The following is a 22,628-nucleotide window of genomic DNA, read 5'->3' as shown; positions in this document are numbered from 1 at the left end:
ATTTTTCTTTATATAGCCTAAAGTTCATACGTTTTGACATTAGGATTTGACAACACATCTATGGACTAGGAAGCTTACTGTCTCTCACTATTCAAGCTTGTTTAAAATTAATAAGACGTACGTAGCTAATACTTATTGGAGAAATTTTTTTATCCCTTTGGGTTTTTTTTTTTTTTTTTTTACTAGAGAAAAAGATAGGAAGTCTTTTGTCTGCAAAATCATCAATAATATAGCTAACTAAATTGGAAAACTTTCCCCCCAAGCCAAAGTTGCAAAGGTTAAATGTAATGAATTTTTAGCCCATGAAAATTCCTATGCATCACATGGTTTACATATCATTGCTTCATTATTGTTTAGAGAAAATATCAATCTGAGCTCTTGAATTATTTTCTCTTATTTCATTTCATTAGAATTACCTGCCTATAGATATTTTCATATAAATTTAAATAGTTTGAAAGAGTACTAGTGATTCTAAAAAATTCTACAAAATAGGAGAAACAAGAAACTTGATCAAATTTTAAAAAGATCGATTGAATTGATTAGTTTGTGTCACCAAGGCTACAAATGACTAATTTTAATTGTAATCGTAATCATTGGAATCAATATTACTACATCTTGGGGGTCACATGTTTCATTGATTACATTTCACGTTGTAATTCAAGATAATATAACTTAATTCGGTGGTGGCTGCAGAGTATCCCTGAAAAATTTGTGAGTGAATTTGGAGATGAACTATCCTCTGTTGCAAAACTCACTATACCCTATGGTCATATTTGGCATGTGGGATTGGAGAAATCTGACAAGAACATTTGGTTTGGTGATGGTTGGCAAGACTTTGTAGAATACCATTCTATTTGTTATGGTTACTTTCTAGTTTTTAGATATGAAGGAAATTCAAATTTCCATGTTCTTGTATTTGATAAGACTGCCACAGAGATTCAGTATCCATTGAGCAAAAATTGTAAATTGGAAGATCAAGTGGACATTATGAAATTAGGTGATGCAATTATATCAATGCATGACAAGTTGGATGAAAATGAAATTTCTGACTCAGATGAGTTGCTTACAAAACATGAAGTGAGAGAAAAGTTTTTAAAGAAAAGATTTTCTGGCACCTCCTCAAGAGAGAAATTTAAGATGTCCAGAGGAAGAGAGAGAGCACTCCAAGCAGCCAGAATGTTGAAGCCTAAAAATCCTTCTTTCATAGGTGTCTTGCGGCCAAATTATATGCAAAGATATATTATGGTGAGCCTATTATACATGATGTGATTATGAAGTATTCAAATATTGGCATTAAATATGCTTATTTGCAATCTTTCCTTCTTGTGTAGTATGTGCCTGTCCAATTTGCTGTCAAGTATCTTAGACAGCCTAAAATTGTCAAACTTCAGACTTCTAACGGAAAGCAATGGCCTGCCAAATGCATTCTCAGAGATCGTGCAAGTTCAGCAATGAATATAGGGCGGGGATGGACAGTATTTTCAAGGGACAATAATTTGGAAGAAGGAGATGTTTGTGTCTTTGAGCTGATCAAGAAGCAGCCAGTTGTGCTTAAGGTATCAATATTTCGTGTAGTTGACTATGCAGTGTAATTGGCTTCAGACTAGTGTCAAAACTAACAATGGTCAGAGATTTTCGAGGTGCTGAAGCTTACGCGGTACGTCAATGGACTTAGTCTTCTGGTTTGGTTATTTCGGATAGGTTGATGCTACAACTTTTTGTTTAAGCTTGTACATACAGCTTAGTGGATCTTCTTGAAGGTTTTTGTAACAAATACTGTCTTTTTACTCTGTTTCCTAATATGTATTTGGATTTGGTCTTTGTCTTCCCCTAAAGATAGCTTAAGGTATCAATATTTCGTGTAGTTGACTATGCAGTGTAATTGGCTTCAGACTAGTGTCAAAACTAACAATGGTCAGAGATTTTCGAGGTGCTGAAGCTTACGCGGTACGTCAATGGACTTAGTCTTCTGGTTTGGTTATTTCGGATAGGTTGATGCTACAACTTTTTGTTTAAGCTTGTACATACAGCTTAGTGGATCTTCTTGAAGGTTTTTGTAACAAATACTGTCTTTTTACTCTGTTTCCTAATATGTATTTGGATTTGGTCTTTGTCTTCCCCTAAAGACCATTGTATTGTACTTCAATCTGTTGACTGGTGGGATTTTTGTGAATTGTGAGTGACTCCATGTAGAGACTTGCTGGTTGCGGCTGTGAAAGGCACATAAACTGACAGTACTATTCCATTGAGGAAATGCGTTTTTGAAAGAACCTGCTCTAAACGTGATATGACTTAGGCTAGGCGAATAAAAAATAACCGATGTTACAGGCTCTTATTTTGGTCCACCACCGACCTCAATTTTTTATTGACCAATAACAGCTTATTAGTTAATCTACTAAATATTGTGAAAATATTACAAAGTAACATTACTCAAAATAAAAAGAGTCTTTTAAAGCATTGACTTTTAAAGTGCTAGAACGTTCTCGATTATGGGCTTGTCAAATGGGTTGGGTATTATTTAGTCTGGTTATGTAGGTTATTCCGTTATTCATTATTTGAAATAAAATATTTGGTCCATGACTCCGGAGTTAGGCCCAAATACTCATTCTTATTTTGAATCACACGCTCTTTCGCTAGCTTAGATAACCTTTTGTGACAATGATTAAGCCCAAATAATAGTTCCAACAACTTTCTTTTGAAATAAAATTCTAAAATAAACCCAAGTCCAAATGATTATTCAATATTTAGACATGCGTCGTGAAGTAAGATTTATTTTGTTAAATTACTTGTACTTTCTAATTTTATTACTGCATTATTCTTGTTACCGCTTGTCTTGTCTCATGGTTTAGTTTTACGCCACCATGCCATAAAATTTAAATTTACTACTTGCTTGGGTTGATGAAATAAATTTGAATAACAAAGTGTATCAAATAGTTTTATAAGTATTGAATAGCACTTATTCAATGGTGTTGCGGTGCAGTTGGAAGGTGTTTTAGAAAAGAGGCAAAACAAATGAAGAGAGATCTAACTAGCATGGTAATTAAATTGAGAAAAAGACTTGTTACACAAAATTGTTGAAACAACTCTTTTACTATCCTAACAAGAGAAAGCAACACTGCTAGAATAGTAGTACACTACTATTTCAATTGGCACATGCACTGATTCATATTATTGACTGACTATGGTTATCTTTTATGTTGATTATTAGCTAAACTGATATATATATATATATATATATGATTTTTCTATTTCATATTTGCATTATGCTTGTAAAAATCATGAGATCAAGATTTCACAGAATTGTTGAAACAGCTTTATTAACCTAACAAGAGAACTCAACACTAGAATTTTTCAAATACAACTTCAAATAAAATCTCAAATAAAAATCCATGGTCTATCTGGACACAATATAAATGTTCAAAGAAAGAAAGAGTGCATCTCTAAATATTACAAGCTAGTCATCTACTTAAAAAACTCCATAACCCATATATCAGATACACAACAGCCAAATCTGATGCCACTAAATCCAGCCCTAGTTGCCAAGGCCATAAATTCTTGCTGGGTCCTTTCCCTTCCTCCAGGGTTTTGAGTCATCATAATCAAATCAAGATGAGTGGTGCTCTTCATAGAACTGCTATTCTCAGGCATAGTTGGAAGAACTGCCTCCACAGCAATTACCTTTCCATCATTTGGGATAGCATTGTAGCAATTTTTCAACAGCTTCAAGCAGTATTCATCACTCCAATCATGAAGTATCCACTAAAACATCATCCAATTATAGTATCATTTGTCTTGAATTGATTTGATTTTTTTTTTTTTTTTTTTTTTTTTTTTTTTTTTTTTCCTTTTGCAGCAAAACATTTTCATTGTAAAAGCATTTTTGTAAATAATTAAAAAATAAATAAATAAATAAATAAATAAATAAAAAGTATGCTGTGCTTATAAAGCGAGACCGTCCTAACTCCATTGTTATCAATTGATGTGACTATTTAGCTTATACTTTTTGGATGGGTAGACAGTGGAGGAGGAGGAGATATGCTATCACTTGACATTCCTTAGACTTGTTTCTAATAGAAAATTACTGTCAATAGGTCCCACTTCTTATAATTTAGTGAGGTTGCCAAATTAATTGGATGGCAACTACTTGAGATAATATAATGGGAAGAAAGCCATTTCCTATGATACACAAATCAATTAATAATGTATTTGGGTTTAAATCAAGGGTTCAAGTAATTCAAAACAGATAACAATAACAATTAAGTTTTAATCCCAAAATTTTGAATTAATTATAAATTCACTATTTATAGTTAAGATTGGTCATATGTATAAATCAATCAATACAAATATGCCTTCAAAATATGAAACTCACCTTCATAAAAATAGCATGCCCATTAGGAATGCTCTCAAACATATCTCCTCCAATATGTTCCACACCTGTAACACAAATTAATATCTCTCTTCATTTGCACAAATTCTGTATAAATACATTGTAGGGCTATCCTGGTTTACAAACTTGTGATCCAGAAATATTATTCCACAAACCATAAAAATTTTGATCAAATTTTAACTTGGTGAAACAAGAAAAACCTTGAAAAATAGAGATTGTGAATTAAAATAATACTTGGATAAGATGGGGCATGTAGTACAATATGTGGTAAGTCAAAATTAATGCCTTTGATATTGGAGTATCTAGACCTCCGCCAATATCAACTAGTTGTGTGAGTTGCTCAAAGCCTTTGTAAGACTCGAGAATCTTCTTCATAACAATAGTAGTGTGGTTGAACATTGCTGTGTTAAAAACTTTATTGAACATAGGGTCCAAGTCAGGATACTCGAAGGCGTGCATGCCATATTCCCTCTTGAATGGAATTCCTCCCTCAAGAATTGCACCTTTCAATTGGACCTATAAAGAGCTCCGATTAGATACCATATTTCATTCATCAATGTCACTACCTAATTAATTAGTGTGTGAAGTAGTTTATGGAAATCAACCTCGGACTAGGGAGCGAGGTGCGTAATGTATATGCCTTTTAGGTGGTACAAGACCACTAGCAACTCTAATTAATACTCAGAAAAAAGAGGGGGGGTGGGAGGGGGGGTGTTAAGGGTACAATTAATAATTTTCATATTCTATTAATAAATGACTCATTCTTTGTTTTGATTAAAGTAACATCATGTTCACTAGATCCACCACTTTAATTATGTACAAATCACAACATATTATGTCAATTGTAGGGGTCAAGATTTGTGGCCCAAGACCAAATAATTTGGAGTATGAGTCCAATAAGCCCAATACAATGAATTTGTAGAGAGTTAGTGAAAGAGCTAAACTGGTTGTGAATTAAACAACGTTCAATAAAGATTTTACTGATGAATCAATGTAAAAACAAACTTAAAACTTGAATATATTCATGTCCGAAGAGACAAACTTTTGCATGTATCATTCTTAGAAATATCACAGACCCCCCTCCCACCCTTGTACGTGGTCCCTTACATTTATATAGTGTTCTTTTAAACTATCTTAATCGTCCACTTGTCTTCGTCTAAACGTTCATTTAAGTACCTGTCCCATCAGGCAACTTCGTCGGTTCTCCATGAGTGGCGGTAGTTGAAATTGTACTATTTAGAGGTCTTCTACACATTAATGCGGCAAGAAAAGTTGTTGCAGTGCATTTAATGCGGTGTTAGTAGTTTTTCCTCTAGATATTTCTCTGTTCTTATCATCTCTATGCATGCCTAAAGTTTATCCTTATCATCGGAATTGCTAGGAAGGTCATTTGAACCTCCCAAGTACTGGCTTGACTGAGATTCTTTATATCCGAGAATAACATACTCTTCGAACTATTGATGCTCTCTTCGGACTAGGTTTCTCGATCATTTTCAGGTATATCTCCCCCACCTGGGGTCTTTCTCAATTGTCTATTTCTCTTCGGACAAACTTTTAGTCTTCAAATAAGGTTTTAGGCCCAATACATAAATTTGGGCTTTTACCCCCACATCAATAATTATGAAAAATTTGTGTCCTTATACTAACTAAAAAAATGTAAATAACTTCAAAGAAAAGTCAAATTTGTCAAACATTACAAGGCTTACCCAAACGAGTAAACATTTTGGTTAGCCCCAACAAACATTTGAACCAAATTTAGATTGAAAAGCAGTTTTATAAAATGACATAAAACCTATCATAACAAAAACTTTTAAATAGTAGAGTTTGATCTTAATTTCTAATTTAATTTGATGATTCACTATATCTTATAATCAATTACCATTTTACAGTTTAAATGTGACAATTAATCTGTTAACAAAACCCACATAAATTGTACCTAAAAGATCTACCTAAATATTGTCCCGTAATTCAGTGGTTTTGTTTAGTCTCCCTTTTGACAATATTGGATTCAAATTCACTCTCTCCTACTTGTCGCAACGATCAAATTTTGAAGGAAAAAAAGAACTAAATAATAAAATCCTTTCATGTGAATAATCAACATTCAACTAGGTAATGAGTAAAATAATAATAATATTTAAATCAAGAACAAACAAAGAAAAAAGGTAATGAATATTGTAAAGGCATTAGTTTAAAAACTAGGGTAAAATATCATTTTCGTCCTTAAATTATCACAAAAGTTCGTTTTTCGTCCCTAAACTTTCAAAAGTTCTATTTTCGTCCCTAAACTATCACAAAAGTTCGTTTTTCGTCCTTAAACTTTCAAAAGTTCTATTTTCGTCCCTAAATTTTCAAAAATTCTGACGGAATGCTGACGTGACTTGACAGAGTGCTGATATGGGAGGGACGAAAATCAATACGTTTGGAAAAGTTTAAGGACGAAAATAGAACTTTTGAAAATTTAGGGATGAAAAATGAACTTTTATGATAGTTTAGAGACGAAAATAGAACTTTTGAAAGTTTAAGGATGAAAAACGAACTTTTACGATAGTTTAGGGACGAAAATGATATTTTACCCTAAAAACTATTTATGAAAAAATAAAAAAGTAACTGCCTTTTATAAATAAATATATATATATATATATATATTTTAATCATAAAAGTAGTATTAAAACTTTTCTAAAATTATTCATTAGCAAATACATTAAAACAGCGTTAACTAAGGAGAATATGAAAAGGAAAAACTCTTTCAAAACAAATGGTATGTTTTTATCAATTGAAAAGTGGTGAGAAACGTGTGAGTTTAAAAAAGAAATGCACGTGTGTTGTGTAAGAGAAACACTTTCCAAATACGAAGAGGAAGGAAAAAAATTAGAAAACAAACCAGCTTTTTATGAAGACCTCGTCTTGAGACAGGGCCAATAAGGGACCCAACGACACACCATCTTCATTACGCACAAAGTGTTTAGACACAGGAGAAAGACTGTAGAGCCTTTGGAAAGACCCAAAATCATCAGCAACCACAGAGCAACCAAGCTTGCCTTTTATAAATAAATATATATATATATATATATATTTTAATCATAAAAGTAGTATTAAAACTTTTCTAAAATTATTCATTAGCAAATACATTAAAACAGCGTTAACTAAGGAGAATATGAAAAGGAAAAACTCTTTCAAAACAAATGGTATGTTTTTATCAATTGAAAAGTGGTGAGAAACGTGTGAGTTTAAAAAAGAAATGCACGTGTGTTGTGTAAGAGAAACACTTTCCAAATACGAAGAGGAAGGAAAAAAATTAGAAAACAAACCAGCTTTTTATGAAGACCTCGTCTTGAGACAGGGCCAATAAGGGACCCAACGACACACCATCTTCATTACGCACAAAGTGTTTAGACACAGGAGAAAGACTGTAGAGCCTTTGGAAAGACCCAAAATCATCAGCAACCACAGAGCAACCAAGCCAGAGTGGCATGCCTGCATCCTAAGGATGCGGTCCAGCATTGTGGCTGCGTCGGGGTTCTTGGTGGGTAGATGAGCCACAATCTGTGAGGGAGAGATCTAGAGCTTGGCTTCTGGACCAGCTTTGGCTAAGATATCAAAAACACCAAGCTCGTTAGCCGATTGCAAGGCCATAGGCAGCACAATGGAGGTCGTGAGCTGAATCGCATAGGAGAAATTCTGAACAAGGGAGGGAGAATGGGATGCAATTTTTCATCTTCATTTATTCAATTCTTTCTCTAATACACCATAGTTTTTCAATACATAAATGACAGCATTTACGCTTGTCTTTTATGCACACACTTAATTACATGCAAGCAATGGAAACACTTAGTTACATTCAAGTAAATGTAGGGGTGGCAAAACTTAACACGACCCGTGAATCTGACACGACTAACCCATTTATAAATAGGTCATAAGTTGAGACTAAACAGGTTTGGATCATATTCGAATTGACACAGCTAACCCATTTAATAAACGGGCCATGTTTTTGTTTAACATGCGAATCCGTCTGACCCATTTGACCTGTTTAACTTATAAAATTATTAGTTTTTTTGATATTATTGTTTAATTAATGGTTATTTTTATTTTTATTTCTTATAAAAGTTGTATTAAATTTTCCTAAAATGATCAAATAACCAATGCTTTAAGGCATAGGCGGGGTGCCAAGAACTTTTGAAATTTTTCATTATTATTCTTTTGCCTTTTATAATAAACCTAAAAATTACACAAAAATATATTTACCGACTTTTTTGAAAAATATTTCCAACTCCGCCACTGCTTTAAAGATACCTATTAACCGGTACTCATTGTGAAATAATCTTACATGCATTCAATTACACACAAATTTGTATGATAGTTTTTTAAATTAAAATCACAACTTGAAGTCATGATAGATACTAGTTTAAGACGGTGCATACACATGCGGAATGCGTGGGTGACAAGTAACAACACTACGTCACTACCCAAGCATTAATAGAAGAGTTAAAGTGAACTTGACCTATCTGTTTTTTCTTAAAGCGGTGTGCCTTTGTGTACGCATGGGTAACAACACTACGTCACTACCCAAGCACTAATATAGGACCTAAAGTCAACTTGACCTATATGTTTTGTTCACAAATTGATTATAAGTTCAATTAATTGATTGGTGGATAACTGGTTATCTAGGATTTGAAGGATTTAACCAACGCCTAAAGGCCAACTATCCTTTTGGTTTGTTATGGTATTATATTATACCGTAATATTATATTATTATAATCTTACATTAATATAATTTTAATACAATAATATAACATTACATTTAGATTATGGTAATGTTAGAAAAAAAAATCAAATAATTAAACTAAAAACATTAATATAATATTAATACAATAATATAACATTACATTTAGATTATGGTAATGTTAGAAAAAAAAAATCAAATAATTAAACTAAAAACATATCATTATAATGTATATCACATCAACGGCATGTCACAACGAACTAAACGCCCACTAATGCATGATAGATGCCGTTTACTACAAGTTCTAGTTTTTTTTTTTTTTTTTTTGGGGGGGGGGGGGGTGGGGTGGGGAGGGGGGAACTTCAAGTTCTAGTTAATTTGGAATATAAATTTTTTTTTTTTTATGGAATTCGGAATATAGTGTTTTTTATTTTTTATTTTCGATAGGATCGGAATATAATGTCAATATTTCACCTACCAAAATTATTTATTAAAAAAAAATAGTTTGGAATATAATCCAATATGATAAAAACCAGCATGTATCACGTCACATAAAAGTTTTTTTTTTCTTTTCTTTTTTGCTAAATACCTAAAGTATTTTTTGAAGTTGTCTTGGATTGATGTCAAATTAATAGAATTTTTTTTTTTTTTTTTTTTGGGTAGAACGTCAGATACTTGTTAGTTTTTTTTTTTTTTTTAATGCTACTAATAAATGTTTACGTGAAAAACATGAAATTCTCAAATTTGTAAAATGTAAAATAGAGAACAAATATGCATTAAAGAAAAATAATCGCACAAGATAATAATTGTGCAGCTCGGTAATTTGCTTACATCACTGTTTACAAGGAAAAAAAAATACAAGATACAACATTATAGTTTTTTCTCTCAAAACAACACACTAAACTCTAATCTAAAACAACAATTTTTCTATCATGTGCACATGATTCACAATAAGCTAAAAAACGAGCCAAAAAAACCTATGCCTCCGCTCCATGGATTAAGTCTTAGAAAAAATCTCATTAAAAATCAGAGCACTTTTATATCAAGTCGAGTAATAATTTAGATCAAACATAACTATAGGGATAAGGGCTCAAAATCGTATATATTGGGTCTTAGGGTTTGTCCGAGGACATTGACAGGTCCAAGTAGGGATAAACAGTTATGAGGGATTCCAGTTCAGAGTCTCATAAATAAGAAATGAGTGGAAGGCAGTCCGAGGAGGAATTCCTCCTCGAATATGACAGATATCGCTTAGATGTGTATTCCAATGGTGAAAGTAACCTCCATAGAAACCCCAGTGATAGGGACATGCCTCGTGAACATACGAGAAGGAAGAGAACCCAAAAATATCTAAGAAAAAGCTACTAACACCGCATTAAATGCGCTACAGCTACTTTTTTGACCGCATTTATGTGGAAAATACCCTTGAGTAGTATTGTCTTGGCTAACACAACTTACAGAAAGCCAAAGAGTGTATCTGATAGAACAGACACTCAAGTAATAACTCAAATGATCAACAAGTATAGAATCAAGATGGTCCAAGGGGAACTATATAATGTAAGAACCCTCCATGAAGAGGGGGGCGGAAAAATAGAAAGAGAGTACTGTAGCAATCAAAATTGTGTTTGTACCCCATTGTTATTAATTTATATAAAAAATATCTCCTTGGACAGTGAATAGATTCAACTCTATTTTCCTTGTTCTTGCTTGATCATCTTTTAAATCCATACTAGCCATTGTCAAATTCATTAAGGCCTAGTTCTCCAACTCACTCTTTACAAATTTATTATACTGGGTTCACTGGGTCAAAATCCCATACTTCTTGAACTTGGGCTGCAAAACGTGTCCTTACAATAATTAAGCTCCACAAAGCCCAATAATTTAGACCCCCAAAATCAAATTTTGCAGCTTAATGCTTAATTAATCCAAAATTAACATTAGTATAAGAAATATACGTGATTAACTAATTTTCATATTCCCATCAAAAAAATAAAACTAATTTTCATACTACATTGCATATAACAAAACTAAAGTATATAAATAAAAGCAATATAAAAGATGCGGAATAAGAAAATGAGCGAGAATTAGTGCTAATCTTCTTCTAGCTAGTGTCCTGCTTCTAGTGAATTGACAACATCATGTCTAAGGTTTTATATGGACCTGGGTACATGGTGGTGAAGACCTAGAGACCAAACCATCTCCATGGCAAAAAAAACATCACTATAACATGGTAAATGATGATGCCAAAAATATCACCAGTGAGTCACACGATGCTCGCACACTCAAAACAACACCTACACAAAGAAAATAGAAGGGGGCATGCTTTGTTTAGGTCGGTGAAGTCCACGCACATCCTCCACTTCCCGCTGGCCTTCTTAACCATTACTACGTTCATTAGCCAGTCGGAGTAGTAAACTTCTCTAACAAAGTTTGCCTCCTGTAGTTTGTAGACTTCTTCAGCTATGGCCTGATCTCATTCCGGGGCAAACACCCGCTTCTTTTGTCGAACGGGTGGAAAGGAAGGCGACACGTTCAGCCTATGCACTATGACTGAAGGGTCTATTCCTGGCATGTCTTCGTGGCTCCAGGCGAACACGTCCTGATTCTCCTTGAGGAAGGTTATCAGTTTTGAGCGAACCGTCGGGCTGGCGAGAGTACCAATCCTCATGGTCCTGTCCGGCCTTGGTACTCTCGCCAACCGGGAGTCATCAAGGGGTATCTCCTCGAGCTTCTCTACTGGTTCTGCCCCTATCCGTTGCTCTTCTATGCTCATGGTTTGCAAATGATCATCCATTCCCAGCATTGCAATATAGCATTCCCACGCAGCCACTTGATCCCCTCGTAATTCCCATACTCCGTACTCAGTGGGGAATTTGATCATTAGGTGATAGGTCGAGGTTACGACCTTCTAGGAGTTAAGGGTAGGTCGCCCTATGATGGTGTTGTAGGCAGAAGAGCAATCGACCATGAGGAACGTGACGTTCCTAGTGGTTTGTTGAGGATAATCTCCAATAGTGACTGGTAACGTGACCGCGCCTAGAGGGTACACTTTTGTTCTGCCGAACCCAACGAGTGGAGCGTTGGTTGGAACTAGTCACTCTCTGCTAATTCGCATCTGTTGGAATGCTGGGTAATAGAGAATATCTATGGAGCTTCCGTTGTCAATCAAGACTCGGTACACATTATAGTCTCCTACCTGAAAGCTAACGACTAGTGCATCATCATGCAGATGGTGGAGACGTTGGGCATCTTCTTCTGAGAATCCAATAAGAAGGTTGTCGACTCGCAGCATCTTTGGGATAATGCCTGTAAGTTAGACATTTTGAACCGCTCTGAAATAAGTCTTACGAGCTTCGTTTGATAGGCCGTTCGTGGCCATTCCTCCTTCAGTCATCCTTATGTCTCCCAAGGGTTAACTTGGTCGTTCGTTGTCTCGTCGGGGGGCCTGTTCTTGCAGAGGCAGATCTGCTCTTTCCTTGCTAACGAACTTCTGCAACTTCCCTTGTCTAATAAGGGCTTCAATCTGCTGTTTCAAGTCATAGCGGTCAGCTGTGTCATGTCCATGGTCACGGTGGAAGCGGCAATATTTGTCTCTAAACTTCTTGTTAGGATCTTCCTTCAGCTTCCCGAGAAAGGTCAAAGCCCCTTCGTCCTTGATTTGCATTAAGACTTGATCTATCGAGGCGGTCAACGGGGTGAAGTTTGTAAACCTCCTTCCCGAGGGCTTAGAACGCCTTTCATCCGTTCGATCCCCTTTCCTTGGTCTCTTCCGCCCCTGGTCTTGTCACGTATCCTCTTGCCTCTCCCTTTTTCTTGGCTTTTCCTCCCGAGCCTGCAGCGCGTCTTCAGCATTCATGTACTTCGTGGCCCTGTAGAGTACTTTCAACATGGTCTTGAAGTCGTTTTTGTATAGTGAGAACAAAAACTTACCCTTTCGCAACCCATTTGTGAAGGCTGCCACAGGTATTTTTCGTCAGCTTCGTCGATCGATAGCACTTCCTTATTGAAGCATGTTATGTAGGATCTTAGCGTCTCGTCCTCTCGTTGCTTGATAGTCATCAAGCATGCCGTAGACTTCTTATACCTGTGTCCCCCGATAAAGTGTGCAGTGAACTGAGCGCTTAACTCCTTAAAAGTGCTGATGGAGTTCGGTGTCAATCAGCTGAACCATACCCTTGCTGGGCCCTTTAGCGTTGTAGGGAAGGCCCTACACATGATTTTGTCTGCTACCCCTTGAAGATGCATCAAAGTCTTGAAGGTCTCTAGGTGATCCAGAGGGTCCTTCACTCCGTCGTAAGCGGCATGCGAAATTTATGTGGCAGGGGGAAGGAATTGACAGCTGCAGTGAACGGCGAGTCGATGCGATTTACCAGATCGTCAAAGTTGCTGGATACCCGTCCTTTGAGGGCATTCATCATGACCTACATTTGTCCTTTATTGCCTGTATCTCCGTGACAATGTGTGGTTGAGTTGCATCAGTGAGGGATGGCATGCTCAAATTTTGACGCTTCGGTCTACTTTGAGCATTATTGCCCTCCGGCCCTTCTCGTTCTCTTCTATCGGCACTAGTGCCTTCTTGGTCCTGCTCTTGAGTGCCGTGACCAGCATTCTTCTGGAGTAACTATTCCTCTAGATCGTGGTTCTACTTAGTAAGGCGCTCTACGGCAACGGCCAAGGTCTGTACCTACCTTTCGAAGGCCGCTGCGCGGGTTTCGTCTCCCTGAACGTTGTTTGTTGTTGCCATCAAGCGAGTCAACACCATGCAACTCTTTTGTCCGGAAAGCGTTTGCTATGGCCAAAAAACGTTTTCTCGCTTTCCCACAAATGGCGCCAACTGATAATGCCAAAAATATCACCAGTGAGTCACAGGATGCTCGCACACTCAAAATGACACCTACACAAAGAAAATAGAAGACCTAACAGAGAGCACCGATATGGTGTCGGCCAAATACCCTCTGAAGGTCAAGTTAGAACATTTTTACAACTCTAAAGTGCTAAAGAGGGTGTAATTATGCGTACCTTGATTTGTGATGGTATTAGGGCTTTTATAGTAGTAGAGGGTTGACCCTCTCTTCCTTGGACTAGAAGTCATTTCCTTATAAGAAACCTCATGAGCGTATATTACGGAATCCTTTCCTTGTAGGAGACTAACACAAAGCGTGGGATACAAGACATTTCCTTATATACTCATGCGTGAAGGCCAAGCAAAGGTTTTATTTGGAGCCATCAGCATCGGGACTGTCATCTTATGCTATCCCCGTCAGCTATCAGCGTCAACTGATGATAACGACAATCACCCAATGCTCCCTGAAGAACTACATGCTCCTTCCACATTTATCTCCGTCAGCTTTAAGGCCTTCAGCCTCCTAATGTAACTCATCCCATCAGCACAAGCTGTAGATTATCTCATGATCAAGGCTAACGGGTTTAGCCTGGATCCTGACTATAATTTTGCTCATCAGTAAATTCATCATCATAATTTCGTAACCCAAAGTGTTGTACTGTGAAAACTCAAATGTCCAAGCTTAAGACAGAGTACATGGCAAAGACCTAGAGACCCAACTTTGTTTCCACTCACAAAGGGAGATTAGTGATTTTTATATGGACCTACCATTGACAATCTGAATTTTTCCCTCGTCAAATCAAACACAAATGCTTGTTTGCACATAACTATAACTTTCACAAACAACTCTTACAAATGGCTTGCTCTTCCATTCTCAAAAACATGGTGGATAGATATATATAATTACTTATCCTTTCCAATTTGAGGTGGTTTATTTTTTTACAAGTTTTAGATGATTGGATGAGAATACTCTAAGGCTTTGTTTGGTTTAGATTATAGAAATTTGGCAGAATAGAAAATGTTGAGGATAAAAAAAGGTGTATTTTTCATTATGTGCATTTAGAAGAGAGAATAAAAAGTGGAAGGATAAATAGTAAATTACTATTATACACTTACTATTAGAAGAAGGAAAAAAAGAGTTAGGGTAATTTTGTATTTTTCTTTCTCAATGTCATTTTCTACCTAATTTAGAAAAGGAAAAACTCTATCTACCCCCAATTTTATTTTTTATTTATTTATTTTTTTTTTTTTGTTATCTTTCTTTTCAGTAATCTAATCTAACAAAGGAAAATCCTTCTCCCTTTTTTTCTTTTCTGTTTTTTGTCTCTCCCCATCTTTCGTATTTTCCCCTTTTACCCTAGCAAACATAGTGTAAGAAAAAACTCATTAAGAGTCTACTTCTAACTCACTCACCTCACTCTCCACACAAAAAATAATAATAATAATAATCACAGAAAAGTCAAGCCTAGTAAAAGACTTAATTTATATATGGTAATAAATAAATTTCTAGAAATACATAAATTTAAATGAAAATAAATACATAATAAATTAAATAAGCACTTCTTTAAATACATAAAAATCAGATAAGCATGTTTATAAATCTTCTATCAAAGTTGAGGGGCCAAACATGCACTATAGTCATATCCATGAATTTAATGTCTGTAGGACTGTAGTACACCTTAAAAGCATCAACTTTGAATGATGTCCACTATTACCCTGATAAAAATCAGCCCTTTTTAAACTCCACTGGTAATGGTAACCAAATCCCAAAAGGAAGGCAGAGTCTGGTCAATAAATTTTCCAACTTTGGATCAACCATTGTGGCCGTACTTTTTAATCAAAGAGACCTCGCCGGACTAGAGTGGTGCCCAACTGTGATCATCATCATCAACGGCCTTTAAGTTCTATGGCGGGCAGGTGCAAGAGCAGGACACCCTCTCACTTCTTCAAGATAATCCTTCCCTCCACCATTCAACACATGAAACTGGTAAGTAATGTACCCTGCTACACTATATTTCAATGACTTACAGGTTTGATTTTGAATATATTCACTTGCTCGTGCATGCATGTGAGTTCTTGTTTCAGTTTTTATTTCTAATCCTTTTTTGCCTAATTTAGTTTATCTAATTACAATGTTTGTCAAGAAAAACTTTATCTAATCATTACAATGGAGGGGTACGTTGAGTCCAATTTTTTTTTTCGGTGAGAAGATAAAAAACACATACTTGAAATATATGAATTTGATGAATGTGGCAAAACTAGTATTACATAATGGTAAAAGACATTAATGAAAAGTGAAGATAATATTTATTATTTAATGATAAATTTTGACTACCAAAAATTAAAATTAATTATAAACATAAACAAAATTGAGAAAAGAAAAAAAAAAAAAAAAATCTTTTGCTTCACTAGGAGTAGGAAGTTAAAAAATTGTCTGGTTGTCACACATCATTCAAACATGTTAAAAAATTAGTTTTTTTTTTTTTTTTTTTTTGGTGGCCAAAAACTTTAACAAATTTTAGCTAAGGCTTTCTTGGTGAAATTTTGAACCCTTTTCAAAATTAGTTGTCCTTGTTGTCTTCCACAACGCATTGATACTGATTGTCCTGTGTTGAGCACCTTTAAAACACTATGAAGTAGGAACAGCTCTATTGGTGCTTTTTTTTTTTTTTTTTTAATCTTTTTAATGTCATGTTTCTTGTCCAAACAATTGTGAGAATCACCTTTAAAACACTATGAAGTAGGAACAGCTCTATTGGTGCTTTTTTTTTTTTTTTTTTAATCTTTTTAATGTCATGTTTCTTGTCCAAACAATTGTGAGAAGCCCTTCTTTCAGCAAAATCTTCAATAATGTAGCTAACCAAATTGCAAAACATTCTACCCGAGCCAAAGTGGTAGAGGTGAAATGTGATGAACCATGAACCAGTAAAATGCCTGTTCAATTGTTCATCAAATGGTTGACATATCATTATTGCCCCGTTGATGTTCAGAGAATATGTTGATTTTAGTTTCCTCATTTCATTTTATTAGAACTACCCTGCCAATAGTTATGTTGAGATAATTTTGAAAACTTGGAGCAACGACTGGTGATTCTACGAAAATTAAGAAAATGGGAGAAACAAGAAACCAGATCAAACTTAAAAAGTTCAATTAAAGTGATTGGTCTGTGTTGCCAATCCTAGCTAGTCTAAGAATTGTAATTATTAGAAGCAATATTTCTACATCTTGGAAACATATGTTTGGTTGATTTCATTTTACATTGTACATAAAGACAGTATATATAAGTTGATTTGTGGTTGCAGAGCATCCCTGAAAAGTTTGTGAGGGAATTTGGGGATGAACTATCCACTGTTTCCAAACTTACTCTACCCTATGGTCGTAGTTGGCTAGTGGGATTGGAGAAAGTTGACAAGAACATTTGGTTTTGTGATGGTTGGAAGGATTTTGTCGAATACCATTCTATTTGTTATGGTTACTTTCTAGTCTTTGAATATCAAGGAAATTCAAATTTCCATGTTCTTGTATTTGATAAGACTGCCACTGAGATTCAGTATCCATTGAGCAAGAACTGTAAATTAGAAGATCAGGTGGCCATTATGGAATTAGATGATGCAAACATATCAATGCACAACAAGAATGAAAACGAAATGTCTAACTCAGATGATGAGTTGCCCGCAAACCATAAAGAAGTGAGAGAAAAGTCTGTAAAGAAACAAATTTCTGGCATGTCTTCAAAAGGGAAACTCATGATGTCCAGAGGAAGAGAGAGAGCAATCCAAGCAGCCAGAAGGCTTAGGCCTAAAAATCCTTCTTTCATGGGAATCATAGGGCGTGTTAATATGCATAAACATATAATGGTGAGCCTTTAGAGAAGATATGATTATGAATTGTTTTTCAAATATCTCCATGAAAATATGCTTGATTAGTTGCAATCTTTCTTTCTTGTGCAGTATATTCCTGCCAGATTTGCTATCAAGCATCTTTGTGGGTCTCAAATTGCGAAGCTGGAGACACCTGATGGAAGACAATGGTCTGTCAATTGCCATAAAAGAGGTCGCTTAAGTTCAGCAATGAATATAGGAAGGGGATGGATCGTATTTGCCAGGGAGAATAATTTAGAAGAAGGAGATGTTTGTGTCTTTGAGCTGATCAAGAGGAAGCCTGTTGTGCTTAATGTGTCAATATTTCGTGTGGTTGATTATGCATTGCCAGTGAAATAAGCTTCAAAGACTAAAAGATATCTGGTGCAAACTTTAGCTTCAGAGATGTTTGACGTGTCAAAGCTTAGTTTTTGTCTTTTCCTTTATAAATATTTATGGACTTGGTCCAGGTTTGTATGACCGATGGGTCTTGAACTCTTGACTCTAAGGTTTTTGTCTAAGCTTGTGATACAGCTAATGAATCTTACTGAAGAAGTTTGTACTTTGTAGTACATGCTAATTGGTTTGTTACGTTACTTTGTTTTCAATTATAAAATGTGCTCTATCTTTAAAAATATATATATATATATGTATATAATGTTATAGTTATAAATTATTTTATAATATTTTTACAAATTATTTATATAACAAATTTTTACTAGTTTTCATCTACTCTCATAGTTGACATAACTTTTTTACTTACCATTTCTACCTCACTCCATATTAATAAGGGTAATAATTGTAAATTTTTTATACCCTAATTCTTCTATAATTTAAATAATTAAATAAGTCAATGCTAACCTATTTAAATGCATGGATAGTAAGATTTTTGTTTTTGTTGTAATATTATCTTTTTAAACACTTGCATAATATTATTCCATTCTTATTAAAAATTAAAAATTTGTTTAATTTGATGAGGTATCTTTAGTTATAATTCAGTGTATATATATATATATATTAATAAAACAAGTTTTATTAAAAAAGTTATAAATAGTTGTGAAACAAATTAATATAAAATAGAATTTGATGGGACAAACAGATACTGAAGACAGAAACGGGGCACGACAAAACCAAGACTGAATGTGTCATCTTTTCCACTCCTTTACGTTATCATTCCTACTTTTTATTAAAGAAAAATGTTTCGCTTATCCAAAAAAAAAAAATTTACAAAATCTTTTATACATATGCTAGGGGAGCTGTCAAATAAGCACTAGTCATATCCATTATGTAAGGTAGTACTATAGTACACCTTAAAAGCATCAATTTGGTGATAAAGTGATGTCCACTGTTACCCCCCAAATTCTGTGACACAGTAACACTCAAAACTTCAATGGTAATTGTAGCCACTTCCCAAAAGCAAGGCAGACCAGTTTCGTCAAGAAATTTTCCACCGGTTTGGATCGTCTTTTTTTTTTTTTTGTTTTTGTTTTTTAATGATGGTAGCTAAATCAAAGAGTGGAAGGAATAGAGTACTGGTGCCCTCAAGATCAAGTTCTATGGCAGCCGGAAGGGGCAGCAAACCCTATCACTTTTTCAAGATAATCCTCCCTTCCACCATGCATAACATGAAACCGGTAATAAATGTACCATCCACTCTATATATACCTTAATTTGCATCAAGTGATACCCTAGCTAGTTTCTTACTTTCTTTGATATCTTAACCTTCTATTTGGTTTACCAGTACTACTATATATATATATTGCAATGGCTGCCTTGCATGTTTGGTTTTGAATATTCTCTTGCTCTTGTATGCACCATTTTATTGATAGGTTTTTTTAGGATACGTTGGCTGCAAAGGTTTTTTTTTTTTTTTTTTTTTGGGAACTTCCTAAAAAATTCTTACAAATTTTTTTTTTTTTTTTTGGGGGAACTTTCTAAAAAATTCTTACAAATTTAGGCTCATGGAGAAGGCAAAAATATTATTTTGCTGTCACTAGGAGTTGGTAGTTAATTATTGTCTGATCACAACATTCAAACATGTTAAAAAATTTAATAAATTGTAGCTAACGCATTGATACTGATTCTCCTGTGTTGAACAGCTTTTCTACACCTTTAAATCACTAAGAAGTACTAACTAAGAACAGCTCTTTTGGTGTTTTGTTTTTTTTTTTTCTTAAAAAAAAAAAAATCTTATTTCATATGTTTTGCTTCTACATCTTGGGAACCAATAGATATGTTGAGAAATTTTTGAATACTTGCAATGTGGATTGGTTATTCTAATTTTTATATTATTTTTTTAAATGGAGAAACAAGAAATTAACCAAATCAAATTTTAAAAAGTTTAATTCTTTTTAATGTTTGTGTAGTCAACGCTAGCTAATTTTACAATTTTAACTATTAGATGCAATATTTCTACATCTTGGGAACCAATTAAGGTTTCATTCATTTCATTTTACATTGTAATTAAAGATGATATAACTTAATTTGGTAGCAACAGAGAATCTCTGAAAAGTTTGTGAGAGAATTTGGGAATAAACTATTCACTGCTGTCAAACTCATCGTAACCTATGGTCGTATTTGGCAAGTGGAATTGGAGAAAGTAAACAAGAACATTTAGTTTTGTGATGATTGGAAGGATTTTGTTGAATACTATTCTATTTGTTATGGTTACCTTCTAGTCTTTAAATATCAAGGAAATTCAAATTTCAATGTTCTTGTTTTTAACAAAACCGCCACTGAGATTCAATATCCATTGAGCATGAATTGTAAATTGGAAGACCAGGCGGACATTATGGAATTAGAAGATGCAAATATATCAATGCATCACAAGAATGACAATGAAATGTCTAACTCAAATGAGTTGGCCACCAAACATGTTGAAGTGAAAGAAAATTTTTTAAAGAAAATCTTATCTGGCAGGTCTTCAAAGGGAAATTCAAGATGTCTAGAGTAAGAGAGAGAGCAATCAAAGCAGCCAAAATGTTTAAGCCTAAAAATCCTTCTTTCATAGGAATCATAAAGCATTATAATATGAGTAGCCGCCATATGGTGAGCCTTTATACATGATATGATTATGAAATTTTCAAATATCGCCGTAAGTATGAATGGTCGCAATCTTTCTCTCTTGTGCAGTATGTACCTGCTGGATTTGCTTTCAAGTATCTTCATCAGAATGACCAAATTGCCAAACTATAGAATTCTGATGGAAGACAATGGACTGTCAATTGCTATTACAAACCTTCAAGCTCGGCAATGAATATGGGCGGGGATGGATTGAGTTTGCCAGGCATAATGATTTAGCAGAAGGAGATGTTTGTGTCTTTGAACTGATCAAGAGAAAGCATATTGTGCTTAATGTGTCGATGTTTCATGTAGTTGACTATGAAATACCAGCGAAATAAGCTTCAGACTAAGATCTTGGTGCTTATGATGAGGTGCTTTTTTTTTTTGGGCTAAAGTTTACAAGGTGCCTTTGTTATATCTATGGACTTAATTAGTTCTTGTTAGTCTGATGGGTCTTGGGCGCTTGATTGTACAACTTTTGTCTAAGCTTGTGATACAGCTAGTAAATCTTAGTAGCACTTGTTGGTTTGTTTTCAATTATATGGAATGTTAGCTATATACTATTTTATAATATTTTCACAAATTATTAATATGAAAAAATATTTATTGGTTCTCATATGGCCTATTACTGACATAACTTTTTTACTTAAATGTTGGTTTGTTATGTTGCTTTGTTTTCAATTATATAATGAGTAAGAAATGTTAAAGTTATATACTATTTTACAATATTTTTACAAATTATTAATATGAAAATTTTTTACTGGTTCTCATATGTATCCATCATTGACATAGCTTTTTTATTTATCAATAATTATTCAACACAACACATCAGTAATTTGTAAAATAATTTGTAGTTTTATCATTTTCATTACATTATCGGACCTGCTCTTTTTTTTTCCCCCTGCCTAAGGCTAATTTAAAGTTTCTTGGATCATTGTATTGAACTGGGCTGGGCCAGGTTAGTCAAGTTGACCGGGTGTTCGTGTTCGATGTTGAACAACCTTACACCTCCACTTCGGAAGAAATCACAAAACCTTACAAGTCATATAGTCAATACTTCCACTTCGGTTGAAATTACCAAACCATAATTAGTCTTTCTATTTTAGTATTTCGATGATAAAGAATGTAAATTAATTATTCAACAAAAATTCAATTCTTCTTTCCATTCTAAACGGCCATATTATTGTATTTGAATTCTGAGTTTTTGACAATTCGACCCCATTTATTTTGGTTCCAGAGAAGGCAAAGGAAGGGAAAATAAATTTTTTTTTTAAATAAAATAATTTTAATATTTTATTTTGTTATATATGTTAAATTAAAGACTCGTGGCAGCCTAGTGGGAGTTTTTTGGCTGAATATTGCTGAATTCGGAATTTATTTGTGTTATGGGCACTGTTTCAAATTATTTGGGAAAATGAGGAGAGAGAGGGAATTTCGGCAACACTGTTTCCGAAATTCCAACAAAAGTATGAGAGAGAAAGAGGAAAAGTGGGACAGAGAAAATGTTGAATTTCGGTAATGGTATTACTGAAATTTCTGCTGCCCAAGACGCTGACCGGGAAGCAATTATGGCAATGGCATTGCCGAAATAGGAGAGAAAAATTTGTGCCTATTGTGGCAATGCCATTGCTGAAAATGAGAGGAAAAAAAAAAAAAAAAGGTGGTTGCCGAAATCTGGGAGAAATTAAAAAAATATATATAATATGATACGCACACAATATTTTTACAATATTTTCACAACAAATCACAGGTAAT

General features: G+C 34.4%; 3 protein-coding genes and 2 pseudogenes across 4 annotated transcripts; 3 read left to right on the top strand and 2 right to left on the bottom strand.

Annotated features, from left to right (window-relative positions):
- Nucleotides 1–693: 693 nt before the first annotated feature.
- Nucleotides 694–1,819, top strand: LOC112013466 (B3 domain-containing transcription factor VRN1; the record flags this gene model as incomplete). The annotated part of the gene is given in 2 exon segments (XM_065767778.1): nucleotides 694–1,245; nucleotides 1,332–1,819. Coding segments are annotated over 2 exon segments (813 nt in total), but the record flags the coding sequence as incomplete, so codon positions are not given.
- Nucleotides 1,820–3,462: 1,643 nt separating this feature from the next.
- On the bottom strand, nucleotides 3,463–11,988 carry LOC112013642 (cathecol O-methyltransferase 1-like; annotated as a pseudogene).
- Nucleotides 11,989–12,201: 213 nt separating this feature from the next.
- Nucleotides 12,202–12,771, bottom strand: LOC112013632 (uncharacterized). The gene is made up of 2 exons (XM_024046025.1): nucleotides 12,525–12,771; nucleotides 12,202–12,413 (listed from the first exon to the last, which is right to left on the bottom strand). Exons 1-2 carry the CDS (start codon nucleotides 12,769–12,771, stop codon nucleotides 12,202–12,204), a joined length of 459 nt encoding a protein of 152 aa, XP_023901793.1.
- A 2,901-nt stretch (nucleotides 12,772–15,672) lies between these two features.
- On the top strand, nucleotides 15,673–18,381 carry LOC112013477 (B3 domain-containing transcription factor VRN1). Of its 2 annotated transcripts, none has more exons than XM_065767779.1 (3): nucleotides 15,673–15,937; nucleotides 17,484–17,807; nucleotides 17,901–18,381. In XM_065767779.1, the coding sequence occupies exons 1-3, from the start codon at nucleotides 15,857–15,859 to the stop codon at nucleotides 18,168–18,170; spliced, it is 675 nt and encodes a 224-aa protein (XP_065623851.1). In that variant the 5' UTR covers nucleotides 15,673–15,856; the 3' UTR covers nucleotides 18,171–18,381. The 2 variants fall into 2 exon arrangements, with proteins under 2 accessions (XP_065623851.1, XP_023901639.2); XM_024045871.2 differs by having other exon boundaries at nucleotides 17,253–17,807.
- A 925-nt stretch (nucleotides 18,382–19,306) lies between these two features.
- Nucleotides 19,307–21,431, top strand: LOC112013612 (B3 domain-containing transcription factor VRN1-like; annotated as a pseudogene).
- Nucleotides 21,432–22,628: the final 1,197 nt, after the last annotated feature.

Source organism: Quercus suber, unplaced genomic scaffold, assembly GCF_002906115.3.
Source record: "Quercus suber isolate HL8 unplaced genomic scaffold, Cork oak 2.0 scaffold_847, whole genome shotgun sequence".
Taxonomy (NCBI): domain Eukaryota; kingdom Viridiplantae; phylum Streptophyta; class Magnoliopsida; order Fagales; family Fagaceae; genus Quercus; species Quercus suber.
Note: the sequence above shows the minus strand (reverse complement) of the source record. Positions and strands in the feature narration are given on the sequence as shown.

Coding starts and splice junctions, on each gene's coding strand:
- LOC112013632 (XM_024046025.1), bottom strand. CDS start 12,771: ATGCAAATCAAGGACGAAGGGGCTTTGACCTTTCTCGGGAAGCTGAAG. Junction 12,414..12,524: donor ACGAGACAACGAACGACCAA/GTTAACCCTTGG, acceptor TCTAACTTACAG/GCATTATCCCAAAGATGCTG.
- LOC112013477 (XM_024045871.2), top strand. CDS start 15,857: ATGGCGGGCAGGTGCAAGAGCAGGACACCCTCTCACTTCTTCAAGATA. Junction 15,938..17,252: donor CCATTCAACACATGAAACTG/GTAAGTAATGTA, acceptor TTGTGGTTGCAG/AGCATCCCTGAAAAGTTTGT. Junction 17,808..17,900: donor ATATGCATAAACATATAATG/GTGAGCCTTTAG, acceptor TTTCTTGTGCAG/TATATTCCTGCCAGATTTGC.